Here is a 12,072-nt window from a genome sequence, read left to right as displayed (position 1 = left end):
TTAAAAAAATCTACAAAATACCATAGATGATATAAGGTTGTTTTGAAAAATACTAAATTTATTTCTATAAATCCACTTTTCCTTAAGCATTTTAATAAAACAAAAGAAGGATGTTGATCATTTGAATAGCCAGGCACCATTTCTTTGTGTGCTAATGTTTGAGATTCTTACTAAATTTAAGTACCAGAATATATACTGTTGGAGATCTTTATGCCTGTGTGTGTGTGTGTGTGTGTGTGTGTGTGTGTGTGTGTGTGTGTGTGTGTATGTGCCAACCATGAGTCGAAGAGTGTCCTTAGAAAATACTGAGGCTATAAGCTTCATGGCTACATAGAAAAAAAGGAGAAGAAAAAGGTTTCTAGATGATCAAAATAACTTTTTGTTTTAACTTTTAGGTTTCTCTTAGAGTCTTCAAATTCAGAAGAGTTGAGAGGAAGAGGAACCGTGGATAGCTGAGTTGGGTTGCATGCACTTTCAAGGACCTGAAGAAACGTAAGAGGGTTTGGCCTCAGAACACAGGTAGACATATACTCAAGATTTTGCAAGTAATTTTAAGAAATTCAAGATGACCCACAAGTTGTGTAACTATTCAATGATACATTCCCAAGCTTTCTAAGATGATCTGGCACCACAGTGACATTGCTGGGCCTTCCTTCCCTTCTCATACATCTGTGGTCTTCCTCATCCAACCTATAACCCAGTCTAAGCATGAGAAACATATCTGACACATCCCAACAGAGGGACCTCTTCAATATACCTAACTAGAGCTTCTCAAACCCATCAGTCCTCAAAACCAAGGAAAGTCTGAGAAACTGTCACAGCTAAGAGGAACTTAAGGAGCACACAACTAAATGTAATGTGGTATGGTGGATGAGATCTGGAATAGAAAAAGATCAAAACTAAGGAAATCTAAATAAATGATGAACTTTAGTTAATAATAATGCATCAGCATTGGTTCATTAATTGGAACAAATGTACCATACTAATGTAAGATGTTCATAACAGGGCAAGCTGTGGGTATAGACTAGGGGATGGTTTGGGAATTCTCCGAACTTTCTGTATTTTTCTCTTTACTCAGTTTTTCTGTAAATATAAAACTGTTCTAAAAAATGAAGTCTATTAATTTGAAAAAAATGATTGTTATTCAAAAAGATGTAGTCAAAACATCTTCAGGGTGAAAATGGCCCGTGCTCAACTGGTGGCATTCTTCTCATGCCCCATTCTTTTGTTCTCTGCACTATTTGACTCTGTTGAATGTTCTTTCCTTCTTACACGTTTCCTTTTCTCAGCACCTCACACCTGCCTGACTTATCCTTCTCTATTTTCATCTTCAAGTACATTCTGAGATAGTAATTCAAATAATGTGGCAATTAGGAAGTACTGATTTCCTTCAAGTAGGTATTCCCCCCCTCTCCACCATTGTATTGGTATTTGAAGAACAGACAAATGGTTAACAAACAAATATGCAGGCCTAACCAGTTTTGCTCAGTGGATAGAGCGCCAGCCTGTGGACTCAAGGATCCCAGGTTCGATTCTGGTCAAGAGCAAGTACCTCAGTTGCAGGCTAGATCCCCGCCCCACCGGTTGGGGCAAGTGAGGGAAGCAACCAATCAATGTGTCTCTCTCACATCGATGTTTCTCTCTCTCTCTCTCTCTCTCTCTCTCTCTCTCTCTCTCTCTCTCTCTCTCTCTCTCTCCCCAGCCCCCTTACACTGTGAAAATCAATAGAAAAATATCCTTAGGTTAGAATTAACAAAACAACAACAACAAAAAACCTACACACAAATGTGCAAATGAAAAAGTGAAACCAAGACCACTCGCTGGAGAAAAGATAAGAATAAATGTTAGATTGCCATTATTTATTTTAGCTTATCATACATATTTTTCTGTTTTTCAAACACATTGTGAATTTGTATTTTTCTGCTTTTCCTTCTTTTTGTGTATTCTGTTTCTCTTTGTTTTACTGCTCTTTGTTCGTTTCTAATCATTTTGCAAGATTTTTAATTTTTATTAAACAACATATAAGTAAAATAACTCACAAATCATTATAGTTCAGTAAATTATTACAAAATGAACACATTATGTAACCACTATCCAGGTCAAAAGGTAAAACATTTTGGGTAGCCTGAATTCCCTGCTTTGGCCCCATTCCAGAAACTACTCATCCCTGTCTTTCTCAAAGGTAACCACTATCTCAACTCGTAATAACACAGGTAATTTGATATTATCATTTAAAATGTTTTTAAATTAAAATCATGTAGCGTTGTCTCTGCCTAACTTCTTTCACTCTAAATTATCTAATACCCATTCAAGTTGTGGCATGTCGTATAGTTTTTAAATTTTTTATTGCTATGTAGACTACTGCATTACGCAATTTAATCCACTCTTTTGTTGACAGACATTTAAATTGTTGATGAATAACGATGTTATAAATATCCTGGCACATGCCTTTCCTAGTGCATATGTGCATGCATTTCTGTTGGATGTATATATAGTTAGGAGTAGAACCAATGTGTCATAGGTATTGCACACATTCAACTTCAATAAATAACAAGTTTCAATCAGCACAAAAAAACACAATGTAGAGCAATAAATATCTAATTAAAGATGTGTAATTAGGTCCTTGAAAGTGAATGCAACCCAGCCCATCACAGAACCTATGAAACCGTCCTGAGAAAAAATAAAGATGAACTAAATTAACAAAAGGATATACCATGGTCACGGACTAGAAGACTCAGTAATATAAAGATGACAATTCTTCCCCAATTGATCTACAGACTCAACGCAATCCCAATCAAAATCCAACAGAACCTTGTGGAAACTGGCATGCTGATTTCTAACGTTTATATAGATATGCAAACAGCTAAGAATAGCCTCATGAAGAAGAATAAGGAGCGAGGACTGGTTCTGTTAGAAATCAAGCTACATTTGTCAAGACAATGTGGTACTGGTGCAAGGATAGACAGACTACTGAAACACAATACACAATCTAGAAACAAATATAAAACGTAAAATCTACAAGTAGATCCATGCACATATGGACACTGGAGATGTGATGAAGGCTACCCTGCAGATCAATGGGGAAAGAACAGTCTTTGCAATAAATTATGTGGGATACATTAGCTATCCACAGGGAACAAAATAAACTGTGACCCTACACCTCATATTGTATGCAAGAACCCAAACCTGGTAGACTCTAAACATGAAGTTTCCGAAAGATAATGCTTTTTGTTATTAATCACAGAGTATCTCTAACATCTCAAGGAACTGTGAGCATTTTGAGAGCAGATCTATTTCTATCTTTCTATTGCCCAGCATGTAGCAGGTGGTCAATATATATATATTTGCTGAATTAATGAACACACATGGGTTTAACTGCATGGTCACACTTTCTGGTATCTAGGGAACTCAGAAAACAAGCCAGAGATACAGAAAGCTATGAATATAGCAAACTATAATTAAATACATACATATTTATTTTGACTGCAGATTGACGTATAATGCAAAAATGCATTTAAATGTATTTTGTGATTCTGAATACACCATCTATGACACTTCTGGCCTTAAGTGATTGTCTTTCCCTGGTGGCCACACTGTCACGTGAAGTGATTCAGTTGACACTCACTTCTGAGAAGTAGGGTCTTCACAGAACCTTTCTCCCCCAACTATTATTTACACAGCTGCTCACTTTTGTCCTTCTGCCTCGGCTTCAATAGCACCTCTTCAGAGTAGCAATTACTGACCCACCCATCTAAGCAGGGATGCCTCCCCAACACCCTCCCCGCCGCCACTGCCTACAGTTTTCTGTCACTTGCTCTATTCTTCAATTCTTTCACAGCCCCATTACTACTTACAATTATCTATTTGATTGAATATTTTTAATTGACTATTCCCCCCAACACTAGGTTGTAAGCATCACACATACAGTAGCCATGTCAGTTTTGTTCAGTATTATCTAAACAGGGCCCAGAACAGTGCGTGGCACATAGTAGCTGCTCAACATAAACTTTTTGAACTAATGAGTTTTATGTTAGAATTTAAGTAGATGCCTTACCTCCCTAATTATTCTGTCAGTACTTTGAAGGTACAGAAAGGATCTTAACTCCATATCCTGCATACCAACAGGCTTTGTGGCCTGGCAAGTATAAAGCCTGCATTCCTTAAGTACTTATTTACTGAAGGAGAAAATAAGCACACTCTTACCTTGCCAAAGCTGCCTTTTCCAATAACTTTTAAGAAATCAAAGTCTGTTGGTTTAGCACTGAAACAAATGAATGACAAGAATGAGCCTCCTAGAAATTGGACAAATGTTAACTTTTAAACATTTCTCAGCACACTCTTTGATAAGTAAATGTTGGGTACAAAACACTTCAGCATGATGACTTCACTTTCACACTAGTGGTAACTCATTTTTAATACAAATTAGGCACTAGTAAGTAGTAATATCTATTTCCTGATTTGATATTTTATAACATTATGCCTTGTTAAGTTCTGCTTACAAGAAACTTCAATAATAGCCTCATTAGAAGAAAATGACACATATAGCTTTGAACTCAAGGTAGCTTCTGTCTAACCCAACTTTATTAACTATAAACCTCACCAGTGTTGTTAATGAAGAAAATAAATAACTGTATAAATTAGTAATACATTCCAAGGACTCTCCAGTTTGGTAATTCTTGAAAAGGAAGTTAATAGCCGAAACACCTGGTTAAAGTCACTAAGAAAAATTTCTGATGGAGAAAAAAGTCATCACAGTGCTTTGCATACTTATCACTTATTATACATTACAGATAAAGACCTCTCTCTGCTTATTCTCAAAAGTGGTAATGTAGGAAAGCCAGGAGTAGAGAAGCCAGAGGGAACACTAATATTGTCCTATTTCTATCCTGTTCAGTAAAAAAAGCATTGGCTGAATGTAGGCAAAAGCACAGGGTAGCAGAAAGTTGAGCATAAGCAGCCAGCAGAGGTGTTCCCTTCAACACAGTCTGAATTGCCAAGTTGTACTAAGGAAAGGGGAATGACTCTAGTTAAGAGTCTAAATTTCCTTCAATTCATCATTGAAAGGAAGAGTAATATTCAAACATGAGAGTAACACCAGGTCTAGGTTAAATAGTAACAGGTGAAGGTTAGGGAAATAAATACTTAACTAAGCTTAGATGTTTTTCTTCTTCAAGAACGTGCTCTTTGGACTAGTTATTTTGTTCTTTAATGATATGCCGAGATACTGAAATAATTTTTTAAACAAATATAATAGTGAAAACACATGCAAATCCCTCACGTTAAACACACTAACTGAGGCCCCCACTGTTAACTGCTGGTGATAAACCCTAATTGAAAGCAAACTTCCGTTTTTGTGCTGCCTGACCAACTCAGTGCTATGATGGCAGTCAAATGCTCAAAACCAAACTTCCTCTTGTAGTTACCATCCCATTTCTGTGCTTTCTTTTGCAGCAAAACTCCTCAAGTAAGTGGTTTAAACTCATCGTCTATACCTGCTGTCCTCTCCTCTAGTTCTGTCTTGAACCCTTTCCTGTCGGGGTCTTTGTACCCACCACACTGCTCGTAACAGTCACCAGTGACTGATTGAAGCCAGTGGTCGATTCTCAATCTTCATCTTACTTGCCCTATTAGCAATATTAACCGAGTCAATGACTCCCTCCCTCCGCGAGAAACTTTCTTCACCTGATTGTGTGACACTGCATTCCTTGTTTTCCTCCTTTCTTACCACTTACTCTTTCTTTAGTGTCCCTTACTGGCTCCTCCCTGACCTCCCTATAATGCTGAAGTGTCCCATGACCCAATCCTTGGACCATGTCTCTTATCTGTCTATACTCACTGTTTAAGAGGACCAAAAGGGTGAGGGAAGCGTAGTATCCTGGGATAAAAGATAGAATACTTTAGAATTAGTCCAATAAGGCTGAAAAAATAATTATAAGAAAGGATAGCGACAGTCCTTCTCTAATCCAGGCAGACATTACTAAACTGTTCAGGGCACTCCTCACACTGAGCCAAGAAGTGGCTTCGGAATCCTTTGTATTCGGTGTTCTGGGCATTCCCTTCCAAAGAATTGCTACAGTTGACACTCAAGATAGCGTCTATATTTACCACTCCTGAGGTTCCTCAAAATGTTCCTCCCAGGGTCAATTAAATATGGGAGCAACTGCATAAAGAATGTTTCGCAGTCTTTAATAAACTAACACGAGTCATGAGTACTCTGGAACAAGTTGGCTAACAACCAGGGTTGCACCAATGACACTGAGTACTAGGAGAATACCAATTAGGCCTGCACGGATGCTTCTGTCAAACACTTCCCAAGTACCCCCAGGACTTATGGTCCCCTGGGAAATACAGTCTACTGATTTTACACACACACACACACACACACACACATGCACACACACAGAGAGAGAGAGAGAGAGAGAGAGAGAGAGACAGAGAGACAGAGAGACAGAGAGAGGGAAGTAACAAAAGTAAAATAGAACCAGATCAATAATTTGTGGGTTAAAAATGCCTCAGAGCTCTACTAAAGCAACATAAAGCTAGAGCAATAAATTAGGCAAGCATAGGACAGTATTATATGCACTGTAGCTATGGTTATATCTCACAGCCTTCCAGTTAAACTGGTCAAATTATATCTGAACATTCACATAAAAAAAAGATCCTCCTAAAATTTAAAGGATTGTTTGAAACAAATCAAACCTACTGAGGATTTCCAGACGGTCCCAGGTTGATATTCTGTGAGGTAGAGTGTAGCTGTTGAAGTGGGGGGAAAAAACACACATTAAAGTTCATAATGGAGCTTCAAGGGTCAATGAATGTTTTCATAACTGCACCAGATATTTGATGTAGTGCCATGTTAAAGAAACCTAAAGCCCTAATCCTAAATATACAGACGTATTTGGAAACATTCATAATCATTTTTATGATATATTTCAAGAGCAGTTATAAGGAAAAGGGTAAGGCAGAAATCAAGCTCAAAGTGGAAAAAGAATGAAGTAAACTGGGGAAAGCTCCGTGGAAGAGGTGGGCACTGAAACCACAATTTAAGAGGGATCATTTTCACATTTAAAGACCTGGTTGGGGGAGGAGATTATCCGGCGAACTTATATTCATATATGCATGGCTCGTGGACACAAACAAGAGACTGGTGAAGGCCTGGGAGGGGCGGGTGCAGGGTGGAGGGGGTCAGTGGGGAAAAGAAAACAAAACAAAGGGGGACATGGGTAATACTATCAACAATAAAGATTTAAAAAAACACACACCTGATTACAAATGGCTTTTGGTTTTCAAATTTTCCAATAAAGATGGGTACTTTTATTAGAGCCTTATATAACTACTAGAGGCCGATGCATGAAATTCGTGCTAGAGTAGGCCTTCCTTCCCCCGGCTGCTGGCACTGGCTTCCCTCTGGCACCCGGACCCGGGCTTCCCTCACAGTCCCGGCTTCTGGCTTCGTCCAGAAGATCATCCAGGAGGACGTCCGGTCTAATTAGCATACTACGCTTTTATTATTATAGAAGATTTTTCATATAAGCTCTAGATATGAAATAAGCTTTTAAAAACTTCTTTAAGTTAATCATAACCAATGAATTTTATCTAAGCAATTTCATATTAGAGACAAATATCATATACATTTCACTTAAATTCATTTGAAACTTAGGGACAATCTCCAGAATATAAGCTATTTTTAAAAATAAAGGACAAAAGTTCTGATGTATAATAATATGTTTCTTATGAAACAACAACACTGGCACCAGTTTTTAGTTACAAATCAAATTAATTTCCCAACAATACCTTTATGTGAAAAATCTTTCTGTAATAAAGGTCAATCCTCCCCCCTGCCAAAAAAAAAGGGTCAATCCCCAGAACACAAAAATATAAGGAACCATAATAGTCTAGCACACAACTAAAGAAAATGGTTCATAAAATGAGAATTACCTTATTGTGGCATAATTATAACATAGAGTAATCTCCCCTCCCCAGTTTTATTGAGATATAATTGGCAAGCAGCACTGTATAAATGTAGTTTAAGGTGTAGAGCATAATAATCTGACTTAATACTGTGATTATGTTTACATATTATAGTGTTCCATAGAATATGATAACATAATCCAAACTAAACTGTAATTTCAATACACTTATTCTTTTAATGATATGCAGAGAATTGGATCATGTTTCCATTCAATAAATTTTTCTTGTATAGATGAGGGAAGCGAATTCAATAAGCGTGGATTAAATAATAACATGAACAACTTGTCCTCTGAATTACATTAACACGTAGTAAGATTTTATTATTTTTCAATAGTTTTTCCAGTAGAGCACATTTCTGAAATAATAATGAAAATTACTGGAGTACATAATTAGGTAACTTTTAACTCTACCTACTATTTTTTTTTTAACCAACACCATTTATCCCCCTCCACCCTCCTCCACCTCCACCTATCCCCCTCCTCTCTGCAATGACCACACTATTGTCCGCATAAATGAGTTCTCTCTTTCCCCCACCCCCGTTAATCCCCCAGCTCCCCCCCCAGCTATTTTTAAATATTACTTCTAATCACTAAACTGAAGGTGAGGTATAATTTATTAACAGAGTGAACACTAATCAAGAACATGTTTCTTTACTTCTCTTGACCTCTGTTTTTCTCTCTATAAATAAAGGGTAGGGCCATATGCCTTCTAAGATATTATCTGGCTATTAACTTCATAGAGTTATCGACTTAAAAGTCCTAACTTGTAACTATTAATAAGTAATTACAAGTACAAGAAAAGTATAGCTTGTTCCCTTTTTAAAAGAGATTCTTTTTTTTTTATCAGTATTTTAAAACTGCAAGATATCCTAGTCTAAGTTTCAGATTTTATGGATGAAAAAAGAAAAAAGAAAGAAAATTCAGATCTAAAGCTAACAGTGACAGAATAGAAGCCAGGAGCCAGGAATCTTTCAGTTGGTTCTTTCTTTTATTCTTTTTTTTTTTTTTTTTTTTTTTTAGAGAGAGAGAGAGAGAGGAGAAGGAGAAGGAGAGAGAAACACTGATGTGAGAGCAAAACACTGACCAGCTGCCTCCTGCATGCCCCTACCAGGGACCCAGCCCACAACTAGGCATGTGCCCTGACAGGGAATCGAACCAGCAACCTTTCGGTGCACAGGACAACACCCAACCAACTGAGGGCTCAGTTTGGTTCTTTCAAAGCCAGCTGTCTCTTATAGCAAGGTAAGACATTCTCTAATTGACCTAAATCTACATACTCTCAACATGATTAGCAAGTAAAACATGGAAAACCATGGTTATATAGGTTTTTGTCCTTTAAAATATTTTTAAACAGTTTCATCTTTTTCAATTAATAACATATACTCATAGTTGGAAAATATGGAAAGAACTAGGAAAAGACTTCTTTAAAAAAAAAATCCATAACTTTACCAACAGATAATTTTGTAAAATTTTAACAGTAATTTCATATACTGTAGTCTTTGCATAACTTTTCAAAACTGGCTGTAATCACACTGTGTGAATATGCATATAAAATGTTATACCCTGATTTCATCTAACAGTATGTCAAAACTTAAAATACATCTTCAAAAATATTTTTTAAATGTACAATGTATAGACATAGTATTTGATTGATGAATGTTTAACGTGATTTTACTTTTTCATTATGAATCATACTAAACCGAACATCTTTGTCTTTTTTCCATAGGAAGGATTATTTCATTTGCCTCAACTCCCAAAGGACATGAATAGTTATGTCTGACTCATTTTGCCAAATTGCTTTCAAAAGAGTTGCATAAATTTATGACACCAGTAATGCCCAAGGGTGCCCATTGTACCTTACCTTCTCAGTCCTACAGTATTTTATTTACGTTACATTTTAGTTAACTTGGTAGAGAGAAAAAAACTCATTTAAAAATTTAGTCTTCTATTGGTATCAAGGTTGAATATTTTTCCATACATTTATTTAGAAACAGTATTTCTTCATGTTCTGTTTTCTTTTATCTACTGGGATCTTAAATATCATTCTTTTGAAAAATCCATTTATATGAGCTTTTTATATAGACACTATTCCTTCTACCTCATTTGTTACAAATGCTTTCCAGCTTCTCTTTGTATTAGTCGCAGAAGTATAATATAAAAATATCCTTTTATGTTGTCCTAGGAGCAACCATGTCACAGATCGAAAAGTTAAACCTGTTCTCTTAACTGAGAATCCCCTTGGGGCCTCAGAGAACCATTACTACTTTCCAGCAATTGCAAAAAAGGAATACATCTATTATCAAATGAAGGTTTTTAGCTATGGGACAGTCATGTTCCAACTCTTAATATTATCTTTTAAGTTACAAAAAGAGAACCAAGACATAATTAAAAGACATTATAAAAACAAAAATGCCCTTCAACCCAAAACCTCTGATTTGCATGTATATATTTTAATAATCAATTTTGAATTATAAAGGTATTATCGTATTTATAACACTTGTAATTATTATTTGAATTGCTAACTAATAATCTGTCTAGTTAAATTATTATAATTTACCTTTCCCAGATACTTTTTAAAGTAAATGCAGAAAATAGCTTCGTAATAAGGCATGAGCTTATTATATTTATCGTAATTTATTTTAAAAAATAAAAATATCCGCTCAGCCAGTGTGGCTCAATGATTGAGCACTGACCTATGAACCAGGAGGTCACGGTTCGATTCCTGGTCAGAGCACATGCCTGGGTTTCGGGCCCAATATTCAGTAGGGGGTGTGCAGGAGGCAGCCAATCAATGATTCTCTCTCATTATTGATGTTTCTATCTCTCTTTCCCTCTCCCTTCCTCTCTAAAATCAATAAAAATATATTTAAAAAATAAAATCAAAATAAATAAAAAATTAAAATATCCTATTCAAGTATAGTGATGAAGATGCAGGCATACAGTGACCAAAAGAATAAGATGTAAAGTGAAGAGAGTGGAATACAAAACTGTATACACTATATAATTAGAATTAGATAATTTTGAAAAATCACTATATGTTAAGAGAAGATTAGAAAGAAAAATCAGTAAAGTGTTAAAAATTACTTGGGTCTGATAATATGGGTAATACTTCCCTTCTTACTATTTTCAAAACTATTTAATTAACATGTATTACTTTTTATTATAAAATGTGCTCATTTATAAATTTTATAAGAGTGATCAGTAAGAAGTATGCACATTTGTTTTTATGTATTCTACAGAACAGAAAATTTACAATGGATAAAATGACTTTGTTTTAACTATATGTCCTAAAGTTGTCAATAACTTCATCTTTGGGGAATGGTATTTTTTCTGTTAAAAAATACATTCCCTTTTCACTACCTTCTCAGTACTTCTTTCATCCTCATCTTCAGATGGATCAGACTGGTGTTTTGGACTGTCCATTTGAAGGAACGCTCTGACATCTGGACTAAAAACAAAAATTAACTTTATTATGACTTTGAAAGTATTTCTACAGCTTTTCTCCCTTTTAAAGTGAAAATAAAAATAATTATAATACCATTTATAGTAATAAAGCCAAACAAAATCTATTAATATTCATTATTATAAAACGAATAAGCAAGTTATTTTTAAAAATATAGAGAATCTAACATGGGCAAAGGCATAGTCAGTTCACAAAAGACAAAACCCAAACGGTAAGAAAATTTATCAAGATGCCTAACTTCACTAATAGTACAAGATATACAAATTAAAATAATAATGAGATAATGAGATGCCACTTTATGTCCATTAAATGGCAAAAATTAGAAAGATAGATAATATCAAAAGTTGGTAGGCATATAGGGAAAGAGACATCCTCATGTATTACTGGTGAGAATGTAAAATGAGGCAAGTTTTCTGAAAAGCAATCTGGCAGTACTTGGTGAGTCTGTGTATGCATTTCCCTGACCCAGAAAGTCCAGTTCTAGGAACAAACCACAGAAAAAAATTATGCACAGGTTCAGTGAAAGGCCTGTAACTAGGATACTCATTGCAACACTCCTTACAGCAGTGAATCAGAAGCAAAACAGCCATCTACCACTAGAGAAATGAGTAGGCAAGCATAGAAATTGCCTACAGCAGG

The 12,072-nt window shown here is 35.7% G+C and overlaps 1 protein-coding gene across 12 annotated transcripts in view; it reads right to left on the bottom strand.

Annotated features, from left to right (window-relative positions):
• LOC307113955 (serine/threonine-protein kinase Sgk3) overlaps window positions 1–12,072 on the bottom strand; it is a 155,329-nt gene that overhangs the window by 20,630 nt on the left and 122,627 nt on the right. For all 12 annotated transcript variants that reach the window (XM_079796003.1, XM_079796004.1, XM_079795999.1 and 9 more), the window contains 3 exons: window positions 11,331–11,418; window positions 6,704–6,753; window positions 4,204–4,261 (listed from right to left, as the gene is read on the bottom strand). In XM_079796003.1, the coding sequence (XP_079652129.1) occupies window positions 4,204–4,261; window positions 6,704–6,753; window positions 11,331–11,418 (196 nt within the window). The remainder of the gene's footprint in view (window positions 1–4,203; window positions 4,262–6,703; window positions 6,754–11,330; window positions 11,419–12,072) is intronic.

This window comes from Cnephaeus nilssonii, assembly GCF_951640355.1.
Source record: "Cnephaeus nilssonii genome assembly, chromosome: 18".
Taxonomy (NCBI): domain Eukaryota; kingdom Metazoa; phylum Chordata; class Mammalia; order Chiroptera; family Vespertilionidae; genus Cnephaeus; species Cnephaeus nilssonii.
This window is presented reverse-complemented; position numbering and strand designations above follow the sequence as displayed.